General features: G+C 29.3%; 2 protein-coding genes and 1 long non-coding RNA gene across 3 annotated transcripts; 1 reads left to right on the forward strand and 2 right to left on the reverse strand.

The window, feature by feature from the left end:
* Nucleotides 1-254: 254 nt before the first annotated feature.
* LOC111630541 lies at nt 255-3,613 on the reverse strand. Its single transcript, XR_002757543.1, has 3 exons — nt 3,541-3,613; nt 678-720; nt 255-602 (listed from the first exon to the last, which is right to left on the reverse strand). It is a non-coding gene; the product is annotated as an uncharacterized LOC111630541 (long non-coding RNA).
* Nucleotides 3,614-5,504: 1,891 nt separating this feature from the next.
* On the forward strand, nt 5,505-7,990 carry LOC111630534 (zinc finger protein 43-like). The gene is made up of 3 exons (XM_023374647.1): nt 5,505-5,717; nt 6,033-6,248; nt 7,577-7,990. The coding sequence occupies exons 1-3, from the start codon at nt 5,505-5,507 to the stop codon at nt 7,889-7,891; spliced, it is 744 nt and encodes a 247-aa protein (XP_023230415.1). The 3' UTR covers nt 7,892-7,990.
* A 1,448-nt stretch (nt 7,991-9,438) lies between these two features.
* On the reverse strand, nt 9,439-14,332 carry LOC111630527 (zinc finger protein 184-like). Its single transcript, XM_023374643.1, has 5 exons — nt 14,204-14,332; nt 13,703-13,984; nt 12,367-12,582; nt 11,354-11,590; nt 9,439-9,816 (listed from the first exon to the last, which is right to left on the reverse strand). The coding sequence occupies exons 1-5, from the start codon at nt 14,216-14,218 to the stop codon at nt 9,499-9,501; spliced, it is 1,068 nt and encodes a 355-aa protein (XP_023230411.1). The 5' UTR covers nt 14,219-14,332; the 3' UTR covers nt 9,439-9,498.
* Nucleotides 14,333-23,869: the final 9,537 nt, after the last annotated feature.

Below are 23,869 nucleotides of genomic sequence, written 5' to 3' on the forward strand. Positions count from 1 at the left end.
TTTTAAATCCTTTCAGAGTAAATGATATAAATTTATCTTCATTGGCACGAAAACTCGGAAGTGACGTCACTGAACTTTAAACCTCTCTACTGCTTAATTAAGACCTTATTCGAGAAATGATATTAAACACTTCTATCTTACTTTTTTTTTTTAAATGAAATTCATTCTATATGTTAGTAAAGGGAATTCAGAAGCATTCTGCCTTACAGTATTAGACGTTGCATAAAAAATTTCAAAAAACGATCAATAGCGACAATATATTGAGTTTCAGGAGTGCATTGTAAAAATCCAAGGAAAATTTTCAGTTAAATTTTGTTATTTATTTATATGTTTGTTTTTCTGTTAAATGCAAGAAGAGTTTAAAGTATTAATAGATAACAGAAGCACGTATAACTATGCCCTATCAAGTAAGTTAACGAATTTTTAGTACAAAGGTAAGAATTAATTGTTTATGAAGAGAGATTGGTCGGTGATGATGTGATCGGACTTGAGCTACTGGGCTACTTATGCAGAGTAAAAAATCTCTAATTTAGCGTCCCCGGATGATTTGACGTGAATACGCAAAGGGCCCCGGCTCTTCAGTAAGGGACGAAGTTCTTGTACTAAAGTAGAAAATAATGTTTAAATTTTATCTTTATTAGAAGAATAAAAATATTGTCAGAATAAATTTTCACCACCTTTTTTTCATGAATAGTATTTCGCTGTATTCCGCTGATTCAGCTGAAAAATTGTCAAAAAGTCATTAAAAAACGAATTCGTCTACAGTTGAAATGTTTCAATAAATAAATGTTTCAATTATAAACACTGTTGCCGCAATGAAATTTCAAAAAGTACTGAAGCGCCTTCAAAAAATGTACTATTTTCCTTCAAAATGTACTAGTTCTATGAATACTTTGTTTACATGCCTATATATATATATATATATATATAGGCACGTAATATATATAGTTTATTGTCAAATAATTTAATTTAAAATTTTATTTTTGGAATTTTTTTAAAGCTATTTATAAATATCTACACATCTATTAGTTATTATAAAATGAGCATTGCATTGACAACATTTATTAATAATACTATTGAATTTCATCTTAATTTTATAACCAATCGTGCTTTAAAAAATAATTATAAATTTGTTATATTATATTATTATATTCTTGTTTGCTTAAAACATGCGACTCAAAAAAACAACCCAAAATGGCGGCTCAAGAAGTAGATCACGCGTTTTGTCCTTCTTATTTAGACCTTGGAACAGTCGGAAGCGCGGCCATTTTGGAACCACACGTAACATTAACCGTTATTTCTTTTACTATGATTACTAAAATTGAAGTTCATAATTTAAGAATTAAATTACAGTGGTAGAAAATAATATAAAAGTATTTATATTATTTATACTCGTAAAATTTCAAAACTATTTTCTGTAATAATTTGATTCTGACTTAACGGATATTTTGATATTATTGACGACAAAAGTTTAAAATCATCGATTTCCTTACCTGTCCATTATTTTTTTTGACGGAGTTGAATTGTTTGGACCACGTGGCATGAAAAATTTTGTCAAGGTCCTGATGAGAATGTGCAGACAACTGAACTTGTGAAAGAAGACTACTGAGTCAAGACCCTGCAACTATCTATCTTGTGATTGGATAATTTAAATTAGCAAGCAGTGATACTAGTGAGACTTTATTAAACTCATTTTTCTCATTTTTTCGTTAAGGCATGAAATACAGTATTATTTTGTACCGTAAATGGTATTTGAAATATTATAATGTACTGAAAATGTACTAAAAATCTAAATGTACTTTCAATTTACTGGAAAGGGCAAAATGTACCAAAAAAGTACAAATGTACTAGGAACGGCAACACTGATTATAAAAAAAGAAAAAGAAACTTGCAGTTGATCATTTAGTTTACATTGCCACAAAGCATTGTGGCAAGTAACTCAATCTACAGCCGATCCCATATAACAATATGGAATCGGCTGTAGATTGAGTTTTTTGTTTTATTGTTTTAGACATTAAGATTTAGTATAAATTTGCATTTAACACAAACTTATCATACAGGAACTTTTCGGGCAAATAGTAAAAGATAGAGTTTGTTGATTACAGAATATGCATTTCAGCAGTTACATCCCTCATCTGTTTTGATTTACAAATACAGTATGTGGTAATATAAGTATTACATCATTATACGACGTTTTACATTCTTTAATCTAAATACAGTAGAGCGTCGATTATCCAATAGTCAATCATCCGAAACGTCAATCATCCGAAAGAATTCCAGTCTGCAAAAAATAAATTTTCGCCAGTGCTGTGGCGCTGCAATCTTTGGCTATGTCTTGGGCTACTCAAATAATTTACGTTTTTGATACTAAATTAACTTCTAAAGTATAATTTTTTATTGTTTTTATATTTTTCAATACATTTATTTTGCTTATACAAAATAAAAAAATAATTTTTAACGATACAATAGTCTTCGTTAGGCTTAACATCGACGAAATTCAACGCGAAGCGACACGCAACGGAGAAAAAAGTCAAGATGGGATAAACTAATATATTTTTTCGTACATAATCAGTTATCCGAAACATCGATCTTCCGAACAACCCCAGTCCCTAATTGATTCGGATAACAGACGCTCTACTGTATATAAAATTACTTGTCCTGACTGACTGACTGACTCACTGATTCATCATCGCCCGGAGAATACCGCTAAAGCTAAAAAGGTGAAATTTTGTACATAGTAAGGGTCATGAAAATACACACTAAGAAGGGATTTTTCGAAATTTTCCCGCGGGGGTAGAGGGAGAGCATTAAGGCTTAACCGGAAAAACAGTTTCTACTGTACTATTTTAGATGCGATTTTTGTTTTCAACTACTTTTAATCTTCGTTGAGTACTTAGCTGTATTAAATCGATAACATTTCAGACATTGTTATAAATATTTCCATATACAGCATTTCGATTTTTAACCAAATGTTCGAACCGTTTTAAATTCGAATTTGTTATTGCATATTGGTTCGATTATAGAACGATTGATCAAAACGACGTTCCAGAAAATTGATCAAATTGAAAACAGTTAGTTTTATTCTCGGCAATTCTCATCATTTTCAGCGATAGGTGTTATATATCAATTACTATGGTTGTTGAAATACCGAATAAAAATGGGGTTTGCTTGCAAAACCACCGTGAGCGAAGTCGCGGGTAACAGCTATTCGTTTATATAAAATTTATTACAATTAATTATCACCTAATGAATATGAAGAGTTTTGTTGTAGCTCTTATACAATATGAAATTAAGTTATTCACAAGACAGAGCCTATCGGTGGCCGAAAAGATAAAACCACTGAACGCTGTTAGTCAAACGTGGCTATGTGTCTTGTCAAAGGAATGGCCCCGTGATGTTTTACGGGTTTCTTCGTGTTTCTAACGCCTAACTAAAGGCCAGTTTCATAAAAGGTCTTTCAGGGACATTCCTCTCCTCATGTCACCTAGACGTGCGTTACCATTTACAAATAAAACGAAACAAATTAAAAGTCAGACTTACCAGTTTGGATTTTACGAGAAGTGTTAAATTAATCTAAAGTTTAAATTTACTAAATTTTGTAAAAATGAGAAACCAACAATGTACTACTATAATGTCAGATTAAATAATTGTTGCACGCCTATTAGCAAAAGAGTAGGAAATAGATGAAAGTATTTCTTCGTAATTGTAAAAAGTATTCGAAAAAAACTTTGAGGGTCTCCTTCTGCAATTACTTTTCTAAATTATTCTGTAAATACCCCTAGACATATATAACTTCTAAGAATTGTACAAAAAGAATTTTTATCAACTTACTTGATAAAAGGCATTGAATGTTCTGTAAAATAAACTAAAGTGTTTAATTTTATTTATATCATATTACACTACTTACAATTATCACGAAAATTTTAAAAGGTTCACCTGAATGAAGGCCTTGTGTTCGTATTGGATTTTTCACTACTTTATCTATTTTTAAAAAATTTTATAAGCTAAAGTAATAAAATAGCAAAAATTCATCCATGTGTCCTGTTAATAGAAATATGTAGTTATGAATGAAATGATATTTGAATAAATTAAGGACATTGAGGCATATTAATTTAATGAACAATAATAATATGAGATTCTGATTTTCATAAAATGTTAGATGTGAAAAAATGACATATAAATTTTGTATCGTACCTTCATTATGTACCAAACTTTTCATCGAATAATTATGAGAATTAAATTATTTAAATATAGACATTTTACAGTGTTTTTACATTTAAGGTATACCGTAACAGAATTCAATTACTAAAAATTTAATTTTGATTTAGTTATGAAATACCAACAAAACTTTTGAATTGTTGACAATCTTTTGATATCTGTCCAGAATTAATTATTTAGAGTGATGAAAGTTTCTTTCATGTTCTTTTTTAGAAATTTTGTCAGAAAATTGTTCTTTACACAATTGACATTCGAATTTATTTTGTTCTGTTTCCATTTCTGAGAAGAGTTCGACTTGTGAAGATGATTCCATACTCATTATTCTGAATCGATTTCTGAATCGATGTTAAAATCTTCAAAGAACTCATCAGCTTCTCTCGACATAAAGATACTATCTTATTTACAAATCTTTTCAAAATAGACAGTTTGACCGGGCCCTTCAAAAACCGGGCCCTAGACATTTGTCTCATTTGTCTATGCGATGATCCGGCCCTGGTTATCCGTAAAATATAACTTTCTTTAAAAATCAGAAAAAAAATTTCTAATCGCCTAACTTTATCTATGTTTCAATTTGCTTAATACAGTTTTCATAGAAAACGTTTCTTTTTTTATTTAACGGATGCTGTCAAAAAACCCTAAAATGCAACAGCCAACAGTCTCCTATTTTAAGACACTCCCGTAACGCTTATATAGCACTCTAATTTAGAGCATACTCTATGTTTTTGCGTTCAACACTTTAATAAATTCATTTTATTTAATTTATACATCATAACTTTATGGAAATATTTAGAAAATAATTTATGAAATTAATTCGAAACGAAGCCTTCAATGCATTTTCTTTCTGTATAAATTTCACAATTACTAAGAAATATTTTAAGCCGGTTTTCGTTTTGTTTTTTTTAAACTCACAAATAAACATAATATATCAATCTGACAGAACAATTGCGAAATTTTACATTATTGGAATGCATTATTAATTTCTCATTCTTTCGAAATTTACAAACTAAATTTTAAAATTTGGATTATTGTTTTTTAAATGAAATCAGAAAACGTAAGTAAAAAGCTGAATTTGTTTTAGACATTGTTAATATTTGTCGATTCCATCAATTCGAAATTGTTGAAATTTTAATTCTTATCGAAAGTGTAAAAAATTTACTATACATTTTGATATAAATAGAAAATATTTTTGAAAAAATTAATGACTAACTTAATAATTTTTAATTTTCAAACGAATATTTTTTTAAAAGGATGAAGAAAAGAAACATGAATGCACAATATGTAAAAACATGAGGGTTCATACTCGAGAAAAACCGTATGTTTGCGATATTTGCGAAAAACGATTCTCCCAGGATGGAAGTTTAAGAACACATAAAAGAATACATTCGAAAGAACGACCATTTAAATGCAAAGTCTGCGGATACGATGCGAAAACGAAACATAGCTTGATAAATCATGTCAAACGACTACATCCACACGCAAATGCTTCTGAAATCATGATTGTAAGAATTATCTTTATGTTTATTTTGTATTTAAGTCGATAACAAATTTATTAAATGAAAATACAACATATAATTATTATAGATGAAACTTGTAATTTACAGTGAAATATCAAAAATATACTTGTTATATCTCATACGTAAAAATCGTTATTATTATTTATCAAATAACTTATTTTTTAATAAGCGTCGAAAAAACTTATATACAAAATAAAATGAATTTACAAGATATATATATTTTTTAAATACTAATATTTTTTATGTTTTTTTACTGTGTTATAAATGACTAATGTAACTTATTGATCATATGATACTTAGATTCCACCAAGACAATTGATAAGAAAATATCATAAATGTGATAAATGCAATAAAAGTTTTCGTTGGTTATCCGCTTTATCGAAGCACCTGACATCTCATAAAAAAGAACGACCGTTTATATGTGATATTTGTAAGAAAACTTTCAAATATAAACATCATTTAAGTAGACACATAAAAGGAGTACATGCACAGGAACAAACCGAATCTTTTTCCAAAGTACGTAAACAAATTCTCTGAAATATCTTTTAAAAATTACTTGAATATTATAATGGAAGAAAGACTATTCCGCTTGTAAAAGATTTGTAAAATTGCTTATCGAATTTTGTTTATGTGACTTTATTATTACATGATTACTGTAAATAATTTTATTGTGTAATCTTCATTCATAATATAACACAGCATTGTTCATGTAAAGTCAAGTATTAACACAATACAAATGTAAAGTCAAGTATTAACACAATACAAAAACTAATAATTATAAGTTCGTAACTTGAGTTATTTGATAATCAGCATCAGCCTTTATATACCTCTATTATTAAGTACAGTAATTTCAAATTAATATAATTTAAATTAGAGTACATTTTTAAATATTAAATTATTAATTAATGGAATATGTGATGATTTTAACTTTATATTGGCATTGTCTGTATTTTGTTTTTAAATAGCAAGCTAAATTTTCAGTAAAATCGAAAAGATAAGATTTCGATCTCTATAGATTTCAATAAACTATGTCTATAGAAAAAGTATTCATGAGAAATTAAATTTTGCCAATTATTTATGATAAAAATAACCGTAATAATTGTTTCGAAATATGTTTTTCTTTAATAAGTTTATTTTTCAGAAACATTTTACTTTAATTACTGAAATGTTTATTACAGAACTTTAGTACATGATTGGTTATTGCTCTGTTTTTTGTTCTGTGTTCTTCAGAATTAAGTACACATTTGCTACGATAAATATCATATAAAAATAATTTAAACGATGGAAAAAGTAAATTTCATTTTTTTGTATGTTAGTTAAATTTTAAATAGCAGTATGTTTAAATCATTTAGGTAAAGAACAAACATAAAACCAATAGATAAATACTAAAATAGTGTGATGTGTGAAAATAAGGAATCGATACCTAAATCATATATCACTATTTAATTTAATAGTTTACTGAAGTGTGATTAAAACATATTTTAAAATATAGTGTCTCATAACGGTTAACAGCCTAGCTTGCCTAATTTAGTAGTAGCGTCGGTTTTGTAAATGGGCATGCATGCAAAACAATATTTATAACTTGTTAAATTTTTTTAAAAATTTACAAATAAAAGAGATAAAAATATGAAAAGATTAAAATAAAAACAACAAATATTGGCTAAAAACAAGAAATAAAGTACTTCACACACAATTAGCCTACCTGAAAAACTGTACGTTTTTCAGGTAGGCTAATTGTTATACGTTGCAGTGAGTTAATTATATCAATTTACCCGATAGTTCAGGCAGTTAGATTAATTAACATAATAGAATTCCAGCGTAATATTTATAACATTTACTTTCAGGAAAGCCCACAACTTGGTCATGAAATGCTGTCAGATTATTTTCAAACACCATCAACCAGTTCTCAAGCAAAAGAATCAATTGAATCTGAAGAAGATTTTCCAGAAAGTATTTTCACAGCAAGAGAAGCCGAAGAATTTCTTGAAACTTTTAACATAAATTTAGAAATTAAAAAGTTCGAAACATCTTCACAACTGAAATTCTTCTCAGAGATGGATACTGATAAAAGTAATTTCGAATGTCAATATTGTGGACAACAATTCACTGACGAAATTTCTTTAAATGAACACAAAGAACAATTCCATCAATCTAATTAATTTTGGACTTTTAAACGATGTGAATTTAAAAAGATATTGAATTTTATTAAAATTTTCAGAGTTCATGTTCTAATTAAAATTAAATTTTTAGTAAAACAATTTTTTACCGTATATTTTTAATAAAAACACTGCAAAAGTTTTTATATATAAATTAATGTATTCTAATAATTATTTGAAAAAGTGCTGTACAATTATGATTTAATGCTTTTTGTACGAAACAAAATTTCAAAAGTTACACTTTCTCGTTTTGTTTAATGATCGAATTGACTATTAAAACATTTTATAAACTTATATTCGTGAAAATCAACTAGCTAAAATGATAATTTTTGTCGTTTTTAAACACCATATAATTCAGACACATGAACACTAAGCAATCTTCATTTTAAATTTATTCAATTTTTAGTTCGTATGTATTATATAATTTTAGTTGGCTGAGGAGGCCCTACATAAACCCGAAAAGTGTACAAAAAAACAGGTGCATGTATCAACTAAAAAATGAATACATTTAAACTGAAGATTGCTTAGTGTTCGTGTGTCTGAACTATGTGGTGTTCAAACACGATAAAATTTAATTGCTGTAAATCTACTTTTTAATACTTACGCAAGAAATTGAGCTTAAAGAAGAATTTATGTATAAAGAGTAAATGCTTAAAAAGAGAATGCTAAAAGTAAAGAAAACTTTTGTATTTGAACAATGTAACACGATCGGCCTTGTGGTACCCCACATTTAGAATACGGCAAAAACTCTTCAAAAATATTTTTAAATAGCGATCATCTGTTTTCATATTCTTCAAAAGTTTACCCTGTACAGTTTAGTTTAAAAGAATTACTGAATTTTAAATATTATTTTATCATAAGGCTCAGTAGAGGCAAGCCGTCAAGTAAGCGAGCAAACGAACGAACGGCTTAACAAAGCAAATCTTATTATCTTTTTATTAAAAAAACTAAAGACAACAACCAGATAAAATAGGAGTAGACTATCTTAGTCATCTGCTTTTTTTCGATTTAATTACAAATTTTATCGAGTTCCGTTCATTCCTCCCAGAGATATTAATTTTTATCCACATTTTTCATTTCGCTTAAAAATTCTTTGTTACTCCTCCAGTCAAAATGTTACATTTCGCGAATTGTCCGTCATTATAAACGTTATTTAAATTTAAGTTTTAATTAATCATACATTTAATTTGTTTTAGAATTTAAAGAAACTCAATACTGTGCTATTTAAGAATTAAATTAAATTAGATTAATATATTAATATTAAGTTGGGTTTTAGGTCCGACACCACTCGCCTAGGGTGTCGACCTTACGGTTATATAAACATACTTGAATTTTAGTAATATAAGTATATAAAATTTTTAGAGATAGTTACGTCTTTTTGATTTTCACGAAAAATTAAATGTGAAAGAACAACATTTATATATTTTTTTTCGTACCGATAATATGTAAAGAATTTTTTATGAAATAATTATTAAAATAAATTAATCTCAACGTAAACTTTTTACAGTATTTTTACATATAAATTTACTCTAAGAATAATTTTTCGATAATTCAATTTTGATTCCATTATAAAATACAAAACATTCGCAATCTTCCGATATTTGTCAAAATTAATTAAAGTAATGAATGTTTCTTTCGTGTTCTTTTACAGAAATTTCATCAGAAAATTGTTCTTTACAGAATTGACATTCAAATTTATTTTCTTCTGTTTCTATTTGTGAGAAGAGTTCCATTTGTGAGGATGGTTCCATTTGCATAATTTCTGAATCGATGTTAAAGTGTTCAAGGAATTCTTCAGCTTCTCTTGGTGTAAAAATAGTTTCTCTTGGAGCAACTGCTTCCAGTCCAGTTAACCCTGTTGACTGAGCACTTGTTGATGGTGTTTGTAACGATTCAGCCTTCACTTGTTCAGCATGATGAATGTTATCCTAAAGGTAAAAATTATAAACAGTATGATCGCATTTAAGAAATTAAAATATAATTTGTGATAATTAACTTTTATGATAATTGAGATTAAAATTTCTACAATATTTAAAATTTTTACGATATTCCTGTACAGCTTTGAAAAGTATCCGCATCATTAATTAATATTTTTTGCAATTACGATGTTCGTGCGGCGTTTTATTGAAAACAGCGATATAATGCTTAACTAATTGAACGATTGATACAAATAACGAGATTTTTCGTACATTTTAAAAAATGTTACAAATTTGCGTAGTTTTTCTTTAAAAGTTATACAAATTTTGTAATTTTTAATATAAAAAAAAGTTAATAGTATAATTTTAATTATTTCTCATTTATAACGTTGATAGCCCAATGACATGATGCTGAGGCTTTTAAATATAATGGCCTAAGGGACGACTACACGTTTGGTAAAGTTAAGTGATGAAGATTGTTATTTCATTTCTTACAATATTTTATAAAATTACAGATATTTAACTTTATTTCTTTTATAAGTTTGTTAAATTTTTTTATATTTCAGTAACTAAATTATGTGAGTTTCTATTATTCAGTTATAAATATTACGTTTTTAAATCGAAATAACGTGACTTCCGTTGCAAACTGGAAGTGTCTATATAGTTAATGTTGGCTAACTGTACGCTTTCGGCACCTGGTCTCGACTTTCATCTATTTAACTCGTTTCTCCAGATTAAGAAATGACAGACAACAGTCAGACATAGGATGACAGTCGAAATTTATTAGTCTACAATTTTTTTCAAATTGCAGCTCAATAATTTTTCTGTAAACGCAATATTTATGAGAACATAATTCCCGCATCGTTTATATAATCTATTTTTAAACAATTTAATATCACATATAAACAATTATTCTTGCATTTACACAAGATTTTTTTAAACAAATTTTATATGAAGACTAGCAACTTTCATTACATGCGGGGCCGTCACAATCCGTCTACCACGGATCACTTTGAAATATTAATAATATACGAGTATTAATTATATTAATTAGTAGTCGTTGAGCATCATCTCTTCCGGGAAGAGGTCAACAACAACTTTTGGTCGAATTACTTCAATCCCATTCCGCAACTGTCCCTTTTTCCTATCTGTTCCAGCGATATGGTGGCATTTCAATAGGGAAATTACATAATACAATGTTATCGGCGAGCACAACATATGATTAAAGTGGTTTTCGAAGGTGACCAATTTAAATGTTTTCTCTGTTTTTGTCTGAAATTTAATTGATCGGCAAATTACCCTTTTATGTTTGACTGCGAATGGTACAGTGTCTTAGAATTAAGGTTTTCAGATATAATATTTTCTAATGTTAAGACATATTTTCAATTTTTATATGTTTCATCACAGACTATTTGCCATTTTTTACAATCTGAGTTTTGCGTAAAGCTGACAATGGTAGGCCGAAATAACCAAACTCTTTACAGAGCAGTCGTTTTAATGTTTGTTATATTATTGTATTTTATTTAAATAACTACGAAGGTAATCTTACGTAAGGGTTTATCACATCGAGTATTTCTGAGATGAGTTCCATTTGTGAGGATGTTTCCATTTGCATAAATTCTGAATCTATGTTAAAGTGTTCAAGGAATTCTTCTACTTCTCTTGGTGTAAAAATAGTTTCTCTTGAAGCAACTGCTTCCAGTTCAATTAAACCTGTTGCTTGAGCACTTGTTGATGGTGTTTGAAACGATTCAGCCTGCACTTGTTCAGCATGTTGTATGCTATTCTATAGGTAAACATTATAAACAGTATGATCGCATTTAAATAATTAAAATATAATTTGTGATAATTAAATTTTATGACAATGAGATGAAAATTTCTACAATATTTAAAATTTTCACGAAGTTTTACTTTCAATTAAGATGATCTTTGTAAATATAAATCAAATGCTATATTTTAATATAATAGAAGGGTTAGAAGTACGAAATAATCTAATCTTAATCTTTGCTGTTTTTATTTTTTTGCCCGAGCAACGCCGGACTCATCTGCTAGTTAAGAAGAATGCTTAATTCTTTTCGTACAAGATCATTCACATACGGGTTAAAAATTATTAGATATTATATATTAATGATTCATTTTACTTAATTAACATTATTAATAATATTACAGTATGACATGAATTACAATTATTTATTTACTAATTGCGACATCGTCACGTTACCAGGATGCAAGTTTTAATCATAGTTTATTTTATGAAATCTACTTTCTGAAATAATAAAACTTTGAATTATTTAAATACATTATGTCTCAATTTTTATGTATCATACTCTTATCAATCTCTTTTCTCGAGATTAATAAAGGATGGCCAGACAGAGACACCAAAGTAGGAATATGTAAATTGAAAATTGCATTTCAATAATAATTTAATTATTTACTCAGAAAAATTTTGATTAGAAAATAGTTCAAGCAAAATCTTCATATTTATAAGTTAGATTATCGTTATTACTTTATAAAGATTCACTAATATTTAAAAAGTTACTTTTGAAAAACTTTTTTACGTACTTTGGAGATAGATCCAGTCTCTTGTTGTATATGCTGCCGTTTCTTGTGTCTATTTAAACTATATTTATATCTGAATTTCATCTTACAAATATCGCATGAATATTGCTTTTCATTTGAATGAGAAAGCATGTGTTGTTTTAAAGCAGATGGAAGTATAAAACTTTTAGGACAGGTGTTACATCGATACTTTCTTTCTTTTGTGTCTTTTGACTGTTTCTAATAATGAAACGTTTTGTTATTTAGCTATTTATTATATATGGAAAACAAAAATTGAATTCTAATATTTAAAAAAAATGTTTAATTTTTACATTTATGAATTTTTCTTATTTCAAAAAATTTTGAATGCTTATAAAATTTTCATAATTAATGTCTATGATTTATTTAAGTGCGATGACATTGAAATTTATAACAAAATCCAGTTTTTATCATATATTAAAACCTACAAAATCATAAACGGAAATGTTTTTTTCTTTCTAGAAGTTTCAAATTTAATTATAAGAACGCAAATATAACAAGAAATTTAACTGGTAACGAGACAAAATATTAAAACTATAGAGCCTCATGCTTTTGTAGTTTTCACATTTTGTCTATATAACTCCATTATACAGATTCAGGAAAGACAGAGAGCCGCACGGACAGACTACATATGAAATTTAAAATTATAGAATTTTTCTCAAATTGCAGCCAAATTATTAAAAACTAACAAAAATGATTACGATTTATGTATTTATTATTATTTTTAACAATAAAATATCAATACAAAATTACGCTATAAAACATGCTCAAGGAAGTGAATATTTATATTTTCTTTGTGAGAGAGAATTTAGTAATTGTACTATTGATTACATTAACATATAAAAGAGACTGTACTTGAAAATTTACGTTATTCCTTTTTTACTTCATTTATATTTATTTGTATAAATGACAATAAGTTGAATTACATGTATTTTCCTTCAGGTTTTATTGTCTAATTATATTTTTCAGGAATGAAAGTTTTATTATTTGAATTGATTGACTAAATTTTGAATGTATTATATTCAAAATATAATAGCGGTTAGGAGAGAAATAATTTAATATTTTAAAACATAATAAGTATTTTTCGATGTTTTCTTAAAATATAGTGTTTCGTTTATTATTGAAAACGTAGATTATTATATTCTTGTACACTCTATCATATAATCATGTTTTATATTTTTAACAGTAAACTTTACGACTTAAATGACAAAAAATAAAGTTAAATAAAAAAATATAATTCCTAAAAATAAAAGATTATCTTTAGATAATTTTTTATTTTTAGAAATATATTTTATATTTTTTATTGATCAAAGATAATTACTTGAGATGACTTTCCTTGTGAATGTGTTTCCTTCACGTGTCTTAGCAAATTACTTTTATATTTAGTATCAAACGTGCAGTTTGGATAATTGCATTTGAATTTTTGTCCTTCTGAATGTACTCTTTTGTGATTTATTAAAATTCCAGAGTTTGAAAATCGTATTCCGCAAATATTGCAAACAAACGGTCTCTCTCCCGTATGAATTCTTATATGATTTTCCAAAATATGTTTATATTTAAATCTTTTCCCACACGTATTGCATTGATATATCTTTTCTTCATCCTTTTTAAATATAGCGTTATGTCTTTATTAAAAGTTATTAATTTTTCTAATTATTATCGTAAATAATTTTTATTTATAAAATCATAGCGAAAAATACACATATTTTACTATTATGATATTACAATTCTAAATTTTTCTGTTGTCACAATTTCGAATAAAAACGTTCGCTATATATAACTAATGATTTGCAGAATGAATTGAAATGAAACTTTCACTTACCTCGTTTGATTTCATTTAAAGTATTAATGCTCTAAATTCTATAATTCAGTTCATAAATTTTGACGAGATGAAAGAGCAACAATGCAATAAAATAATGTGAGATTCAGCAATTGTTTTATGAAATTATTTTATTGTGCACGATTGTTAGCATAAAAAACTATGAAAAGCAGATAAAATTCTTCTTTGAAATTATCGAACGTATAGTGAAAAGAACGAAGCAGTTTGCAATGGTTTTCATAAATTATTGTTTGGATATTTCTAGATATGCCTGACGTAGGTTGTGCAAAAAGAATTTCATCCAAAGAACTTTATGCAAAACATTGAATATACTGTGGATTAAAATAAAGCACTTGATTTCACCCAGAACATTTGGCACTATTTATGATTAATAAAAAAAGGTTATATACGTTTGAATTGTGTTCATTGACATCGTGTGTTCATATTGAAATTAGCTAATTTTTCAAGAAATTCATTAAAACAAAAATTGATAAAATAGTCAGCTTTAATAATAACAGAGAGAAAACATCCTCCAGGAGTTCCGTTTTTTTTCAATAATCAGATATATCATTGTTTGTCTTTATACAGTCTTTAATTTAACTATAACATCACTGGTATCAGGACTGAAACTTGTTAAAATAGTCTTGTTTTATAGCGGCTATTATCTTTCTTGTTTCGATTTTTAAAATCATGTCTTTGTTATTGCTGTAAACTGGATAATTAAAAATGAGGTATAATATTTCTTATAACTCGGTAGAACATCAGCACTTTTTGAAGTTCCATTTAAATGGTTGTTTTTACGAATAGACTTTTTCATAATTTGTTAAAATTTCAAGTTGCAAAATTGTTTACAAATGTTGCAGGAAAAATACATTTTTGCTAGTATGAACTTTCATGCAATTATGAGAATAGTGTTATTCCAATTTTTGTAAATTCAGAGAATTAATACTCTATTATTTCTTTATTTTTTTAATATTTAAAAATAAACTTATTATAAATTATAAAGTTTTTACTAATTATTATTCGAAGTATACACTAACATTTAACATTGAATTTTAGATTATTGCAATCACATTGCAATATTCAACGATTTAATTTGACTGTCAGGTGAATATTGTATCTACATGGAAAAATTCAATGTAAGTCAGATGGAAATGGCACAGCCAGTCTTATTTCAGATGACACCACTGTCTTAGGAGTTATAGTGTTATAAAATTACGTTTGTTTTCTATAGCCTTTCTGCTTTTTACTGCTTAATTTCATTAAATGTTTTAATTAAGTTAATAACGTTGAAAATACATAACAAATACTAAAAATATGTTCACTACTGGTCATATCCAATCACCAAGAACAACTGTTCTCCACAGCAGAGACGACCTTTCTTTAGAGGCTACGCCTCTGCTAAAATATGTAAAACAGTCAAGTCCACAAGTCACAATTCCAACATATTTATAAATATAGCATTTCTTTCTAAAAAGGGCTGGTGAAATTACAGTTTAATAACGTTAAAAATATGTAACAGATAATGTTATTATCTGTTACATAATTTCGCCAGCTATTTTTACATATTACAAAGAATGTAATAAAAATTTCAACAACTACAATATTACTATTTTCACTGACAGCAAGGCCACGGCTCAAATCTTGACTAGCAAATATATCACTCATCACCTTGCTAGGGACACTTTGTTCTCTGCAGATCAGTCCAGTAATAATCATATTAAATGGATTAAAAACACCTTACTTCCTATTTACGAGTTAACTCGTCAAGTTTACATATCCTTACATAAAACTCGGTCCTTTCGGCCCCCCCAAAAATTCTTTGCTTGTTTTTAATTTTTGGAATGTTTTTTAGGTCCACAAATTTTTGCAAAAATTTTTGCCTGCGCGAAAACATTTTATCGCAATTTTAATTAGCCTTTGATAAGGCTCGATTAAGGCTTGATAGTTTTTTAATGAGATTTTTTATCAAAATTAATTATTCGTTCTAAAGTTGTAGTGCATGGATTTTCCATCGGTAAAGTTATTTAAAGGTAGTTTCTGATGTCAAAAACAACCTCCAAAAGTTTTTAAATTTTTTTAATTAATAGATTTTATTATATATCAATTTAATTAATTATGGGGGGTCGGAAATCGCGATAAAATTTGTAATTTTTTAAAAATATTTAAAAATATACGCCTAATTACTAGTCACCCTACTTTAAACTCTTGTCTTCCTGGGACGTCTATGAGAATGCCCCGGGAAATCCGACTCCAGCTGTTCTCAAGGTCAATCTGTAAAATTTGACACTGAGGAGTCATTGTTTACACAGCTGGATAGCTGTGTAAACAATGACTCATCAGTGTCAAATTTTACAGAAAGACCAGACAAAGGAAAATAAAATTTGAAGCTTTTTCTTCAAAATCAACGCATTTCTTTCGTTTTTTTCAGTTTTAAGTATTTTTTATGTTTAATTATAATTAATTAAAAATGGGCACTGCAGCACTCCAGGTAACGAACGTGCAAACTTCCTCGCACGTGTGGCTACCTCCTTCAGGGACATCAACCCTGTGTACAGCCGTTTACTGGTCTCCAGGTTAAGGCAACTCCTCTGGCAACATATAATCGTAGCGTGGCAACAAGAATGGGAGCATATTCCAGAGCAGCACATTTCCCGGCAGTTCTTCCCAGACATAGCAAGACGCCTGAGCTGGAAATGGGTCCACCCTCAGCACCAGATGTCACTCACAGATGCTTTCAGAACATGGTAAATTTAATGTCTACTTACACCATCTACTTACTTTCTATACAATGACTACTGTCCAAACTGTGGTGGGCGTGATGGGGTAATGCATTTTCTTTTGTCTTGCCCACTGCAGGAGGATATAAGGCTCAAACTTTATGTTGAAGAAGATAACCTCAATTCGCTGTGTAAGCTGGAAATTTTAGTGTCGAGTAAAAAGTACTTTTCCTTTTTTCAAAGGATGGTCAAGCTTTACCTTAACAAAACATTAATACATTGATAAAGGTTTTACACACTTTTCGTTTCTTTGTATTGCTGAAGATCTTATATTATCCTTATGCCTTTTGTACTGTGCATTATCTCTATGTCTGTTACTGTGCAAGGTCTGTACATCATTTTCGCCCTGGCGTCCGTGTTCATGCGTGGTTTCATTTGTTTTGTTCAGGCCTTCATCAATGTACTTTCATTGTGTGTCTAAGTTGCACTAGCGTTGTACAGGTACTGTATCCTCCCATACTGTACATACGCAAGCGTTTTGTTTTGATTAACTTCAATGCAAACTGCAATGTCTTCGGTTTCGTGTTTTACCACATAACTCGGGACGTCATGATTTTATATTTATGTGTATTTTGCTTTTTCTTTCTTTTACGCCCACTGTCGGTTTTCCTGCTCGGCATGTCATCTTTATGTACACCCTGTAGATATTCATCCCGACTGTGCCTAGCGGAGTCAGGCATAATATAGTTTATTTTGTCTGTCAACCTATTTGAAGTTTAATAACCCGTGTGCTTTTCGAGAAAAAATTCTAAAATTTTACAGGGAAATTTGTGTATTAGAGGATTGTTACTATTTAATTTTGGTGATTAAAGCTCAAGGGGTGTGGAGATAAAGAGAGGATCGTGTGTCATTTTTCTTGTAGGGTTGGACGTATTCGCGATTTAATTTGTTATTAGCATGTACAAATTTATATAAAACTCATCCATATCCTGAAAATTCAGCGTTTTTTCCATTTTATTACAATTCAAAATATAAAAAGTGCTTTTATTAAAGTATTATAACAAATGTAACCACATGCATTTTTGAATGTTGTCAGAGAAGTTTCGCGACTCGTTGCCGAATTTTTTCAAAGTAATAATTACTTGATTGTTTGATAAATTTTCCTTAAAAATCACAATCTGTTACTTTTCATAATGATTTTTAATACGATTGTCTGTCAGAATATTCTACAAATTTTAAATTTCAAATCATTTTAAATGTTAAATTTTGAAGAAACCATTTCGTTTACTCCCAAAGGAACAAACTTTTAAATTTGAATCAGGTGAAGCAAGCTTTTTAAAAATTAAAGTATTCAATCTTGATCATTTAATGTTCATTGTTTTGAAGTTGATGGTTTTTCCAAATTTGAAGTATTTTCTTCCTCTGTCTCCACTCTCCTACTCATCTGCAGAAGAATTTCGGCAGCGTTTAACACGTCTTTATCCTCTGTTCTTTCACCCGCCAACGTTTCGCTTCTTCATTTCTGACGTCGGCGATACCCGGCGCAGATTAGTAAGTAGTTAGTAAATACGCCAAGGCGTTACTAGGGAAAGTTAGTACCCAGAGTGGTTTCCCGTTGCCTTCTCTGGGGCGCGATGTTACTCGAGGGGAACTAATGCCTTCCGGGAGGACTTTTATGGGGAACTGGCCTCCTATTTAGTCGTTATCGGCAAGGAGAAAACCCGAAAAACTCCAAGCAGCCAGCCTGTCCGATCGCGGCGCGAACCCACGACCGAACTACCAGTGTTTAGGCTACGACGACCACTCGGCCACTGGTGGGCTCAACGTTTCATTATAGAACTGCAAATTTGATAAAAATATATAAAATATTTCAGCCGAGACATAAGTACTTGGACAAACTGTATAAACGTTTTTCTTTTGTCTTTCGAATGTCTACAGAAAAAAAAACAGAAATATTTTCTCTATGTGAAATTGTTATTTTTGTAGGCGTTCGAAGGGTCAACAAGAAAAAGGACACTTATACAGGTAGTCCAAGAAGTTTCACAAAAATTTTTTTTGTGAATTTTTTAAGGTTACTGCAAATTTGATTTTACCTTTACTTCATCCGAAGAATCAACTCTCTTCGATACATCTACTTCTAAACGTTGCTTCAAAAATAAAAGTATTGTTATATAACACAATTTGATAATAAATCAATTTATATTACTTTATACATTCTATAATAATAACAAAAGTCAAACATAATACGAATTTATCGGCCATTAGTTAGGTTTATCATAAATCTGAGCTATACAGTGTGGATGAAAACTAATGGTCACAACTGTAAGCTGTGATAGACTTTTCCAAAACAAACAATTTTCACAATGCAATGTGGGGTCAGAAAGCAAATGGCGTGTCAGTTCTCCGTGAATGTCTGGGCAGGGAATAACCATGATCACTTAATTGGCCCATATCTTTTACCAGACCGCCTAGATGGACAGAAGTTCCTCGCCTTCCTACATCTGTTTCATTTACTACAAAATGTACTAGTAAATGTTTGAACGATTATGTGGTTCTAGCACGACAAAGTGTCAACGCAATTCTCCAGAAATGTGCGAAACTACCTTTCCAAACAGATGGATATTTGTCTTTTATTATTCGTCTGTATTACAGTAGAGCGTCGTTTATCCGAATCAATTGGTGACTGGGGTGGTTCGGATAACTTAATTTTCGGATAACGAATCATGTACGAAAAAATATATTAATTTATCTCATGTTGAAATTTCTCTCCGTTGCGTGTCGCTTCGCGTTGAATTTTCGTCGATGTTAAGCCTAACGAAGACTATTGTATCGTTAAAAATTATTTTTTTTATTTTGTACAAACAAAATAAATATATTGAAAAATATAAAAACAATAAAAAATTATACTCCAGATGTTAATTTAGTATCAAAAACGTAAAATATTTGAGTAGCCCGAGAAATAACCGAAGATTGCAGCGCCACAGCACTAGCGAAAATTAAAATTTGCCGACTGGAATGCTTTCGGATAACCAGCTTTCGGATAAACGACGCTCTACTGTATATTCTCCATTTCCACCAAGCATACGCCCTCTCGCGGCTGGCCGTTTGCTTTTCGACCACATTGCATGGTAAAAGTTGTTTGTTTTGGCAAGGTCAATTACCGCTTACAGTTGTGACTATTAGTTTTGTTACACCCTATATGAAAAAGAAATATCAATTTACATAAGAGGCGACAATTCTGATACAAAGAAGACACAATCTACAATTTCGAAAACTTTGCAGCTTATACAGCCTGCATGTAATGTCTATCTTCACCTAATCCAAGTTTTCATTCAGTTCTTTCAAAAATCTAGATATACTAGGCAACCACTACGTGCACCGGTCGTTAAAGGATGCAAAATTTCATGATATACGTTATTCATACTTCAATAAAACATTAAATTAAATACTAATATATGATTTAAGTATTCATTCTTTCTCTTTATTTTTCACATATCACAATATTTTATTATGTAACTCTTGGCTTTTTTTTGTTCTTATCTTAAGTTATTTCAATTTACTGATATTTAACATTTATCCAAAATGGATATATTAAAACGTTAAACATTTTAAAGTATTAAATTTTTGTGTAATTTCTTATGCAGATTTACCATAAAATAAAGAGTGACAACAGGCATATGACCCGAAATGCTTTTTATAATACATAGAAAATAAAATCTACTTTTTCCATTTACAAACTGTTTTTGTATAATAATCTCTGTAACAATTTTGTGCTTAATTCAAAGAACAAAGAACAAACGAGAGAACAATAAGCAATCAAGTACTAAAGTTCTGAAAATGTCGGTAATTAAACAGAAATTGTTCCTGTAAAATTTACCTTGTAATATACGAACAGAATATAGGGAATGACAACAGTAAATTAAAGTCATTAAATATATTAGGGGCAGTCAAATGAAAACCAGACAGACTATATATCAAGTGTGGCACAGAAGTTAATAATGCAGGTAGGTGTGTGTATAGAAGTGCCCTCAATTGGGAATCAGGAAAGAACAGCGTGAACGTTCACCGCTGTGCCATTTGTCTGTTAGACGTGCTCGAATTGAGGTCGGCGAGTCGTGTGTGCGTCCGACATCACTATGGAGGCCCGCTGCTCGTTGACTTTCCGGAACACGGCGCCACAATTAACGCACAGCGGTACATGGAAACTTTGCAAATATTGGAGCGTGCCATCAACTCCAAACGCCCAGGAATGTTGACAGACAGCATCATTCTGTTGCAGGATAATGCCTGCCCACGTGTTACCAAGGTTGTTTCGACTACGCTGCAGAAGTTTCGCTGGGAAGCCCTTACACATCCTCCATACAGTCTCGATTTCTCCCCATGAGATTTCCATAGTTTTGGAGCCCCGAAGAAAGACATTCGTGGCCGTCAATTTGCTTTGGACGAAAAGGTGTACGCTTGGGTACAATCATGGTTCCGCAGGCAACCGCAAACATTTTTCTATGAAGGCATTAACCGTCTTGTCTCACAGTGGGATAAATGTATTAACAGTTACGGCAATTACTTTTGAAACAATAAACAGTTTATTTACTTTTTTCCCATCTGTCTTGTTTTTATTTGACTGACCTTAATAACATTAGTAATTTGAAACAAAAATACTGTATAATAATGGTATATAAAGGCTTTTTTCAAATGACTCAAAGTACAAACTTAAAATTATCAGTATTTGTTTTGTGTTAATACTTGTCTTCACATGAACAATGCTGTATTATTAAGTGAATGAAGGTTGCACAACAAAATTATTTATAGTAACCACGTAATAAAGTCACGTAGAAAAAATCTGATAAGCAATTTTAAAAATCTTTAACAGGCAGAATAATTTTTCTTCCATTATAATATTCAAGTAGTTTTTAAAAATTAAATTCAGAAAATTTTTACGTACTTTGGAAGAAGATTCAGTTTGTTCCTGTGGATGTACTACCTTCATGTGTCTATTTAACTGATATTTATGTTTGAAAGTTTCCTTACAAATATCACGTGAAAACGGTCGTGTTTTTCATGAGATATCAAGTATCTTGTTAAAACGGATAACCATCGAAAACTTTTATTATATTTATCACATTTATGATTTTTTTTCAATTTTTCTGGTGGAATCTAAGTTTCACATGATTTATAAGTTACATTATTTATTTATTACATATTGAAAAGAGAATTAAATTATTAACATTTAAAAAATGAAAATAAATTTTAATATATGTTGTGAATTCATATTATTTTGTTTATATTTTCTACGTGTATTGAAACAGAAATTATTTGAGAATAAATCAATGATTTTTTTCGCATTATTATAAATATTTCAGGCTTATTTTAATGTGTAATAAATAATTAACAAAAATAATTACAAAATATACTATATTTAGATTCCACCAAATAAACCGAAACTGTAAAAAATGAACACATGAATATTAAAATTCTTACAATTGTTTCAGAAGCGATTGATTCTTCATGAATTCTATTAACATGTCGTATCAAATGATGTTTAAGTTTTGCAGTGTATCCACAGTTTTTATAGTGACATTTGAATGGTCGTTCTTCAGAATGTACTTTCATGTGTTTTCATAAAGTTCCACTTTGGGTGAATTTTCTCCCACAAGTACCGCAGACGTAGTTTTTTTGGTCACTATAAATTCTCTTGTGCTCCTTTAAGTATTGTTTAGTCGTAAATACTTCTCCGCATGTAGTACATCGATAGTTCTGTTTCTCAGCCTTTATAAAAATATTTGTTATGTAATTATTATTAAATTTCAAATTATTTATAAATTTTTATTATAAATATTTTCTACTTGTATATTTTACTATTATATTTTTATATGTATTTTTCTATGACACTTGACAATTCCAATGTTTTTTTTTCGACACAATTTCAAATAAAAGAATTGATAAAATATTAGCAATGCATTACAAGACAGAGCCGATTGGGGGTGAAACGCTGGTAGTCAAACGTGGCTGTGTTTCTTGTCAAATGGCTGACCACGTAAGGTTTTACAGGTTTCTTCGCGTTTCTAACGGCTAACTACAGGCCAGTTTCAAAAAAGTCATTCGAGAGACATTCCGCGCATGTCACCTAGACGTGCGTTGCCATTTACAAATAAAACGAAACAAATTAAAAGTTTGACTTACCATTCTGGATTTTAAGGAAAGTGTTGATAATCTAAACTTTAAATTCTAAAGTTTAAATTCACTGTATGAAATTCCACAAAATAAGAAACCAACAATGTACTACTATAATGTGAGATTCGCTAATTGTTGTATGCGTTTGATCAATTGCATGTATCTGTTAGCAAACGAAGAGTAAGAAGCAAGTTAAAGTATTTTTCGTAATTGTGTAACATACACTAAAAGAAACTTTGAGAGCATTGCGTCTGCAGTGACATTTCTAAATTATTCTCTAAATACCTTAGATATTTATAACGTATAGGTCTATGTAATATATTTATAATCAACGTATTTGATAAAAGGCATTGAATGTGCTGTAAAATAAAATAAAGTGTTTAATTTTATTATAGAACATTACCCTACTTACAATTATGAAAAAATTTTAAATGCCTTACCTGAATGAAGAAAACTTTGTGTTCGTATTGAATTTTTCGCACTACTATTTCTAATTTTTCAACAAGTTAGTTAACTAAACAACATGTTATAAACTGAAATCATAATAGACCAAAAACTGATCCTTGAAAAATGTTTCGTAACTTTTGAATAAACATAAATGCATTTTTTTACGTCTTAATTTCCCTTATCTAAATAGGATATCAATCGTTATTTGAATTTGAAATTTAACGATTGTTTGTTTTATAGCGGCTTTTTTTCTCCCTTGCTACAGGGTTCAATGCACGATCTTATTAGTGCCCTAAACAGGAGACTTGAACGTAGTGAACTAAATGAAATT

The sequence above is a fragment of the Centruroides sculpturatus genome, unplaced genomic scaffold, assembly GCF_000671375.1.
Source record: "Centruroides sculpturatus isolate CEXI.00-Female unplaced genomic scaffold, Cexi_2.0 scaffold587, whole genome shotgun sequence".
Lineage (NCBI taxonomy): Eukaryota > Metazoa > Arthropoda > Arachnida > Scorpiones > Buthidae > Centruroides > Centruroides sculpturatus.

What these genes read in the sequence shown, in the direction of transcription:
- LOC111630527 (XM_023374643.1), bottom strand. An exon ending in CACAAGGAAAGTCATCTCAA is followed by an intron (nt 12,583 to 13,702) that starts GTAATTATCTTT and finishes TTTCATTATTAG; the next exon opens with AAACAGTCAAAAGACACAAA. An exon ending in TCGATGTGATAAACCCTTAC is followed by an intron (nt 9,817 to 11,353) that starts GTAAGATTACCT and finishes TTTTACCTTTAG; the next exon opens with GATAACATTCATCATGCTGA.
- LOC111630534 (XM_023374647.1), top strand. Translation starts at nt 5,505, where the DNA reads ATGAGGGTTCATACTCGAGAAAAACCGTATGTTTGCGATATTTGCGAA. An exon ending in ATGCTTCTGAAATCATGATT is followed by an intron (nt 5,718 to 6,032) that starts GTAAGAATTATC and finishes TATGATACTTAG; the next exon opens with ATTCCACCAAGACAATTGAT. An exon ending in AAACCGAATCTTTTTCCAAA is followed by an intron (nt 6,249 to 7,576) that starts GTACGTAAACAA and finishes ATTTACTTTCAG; the next exon opens with GAAAGCCCACAACTTGGTCA.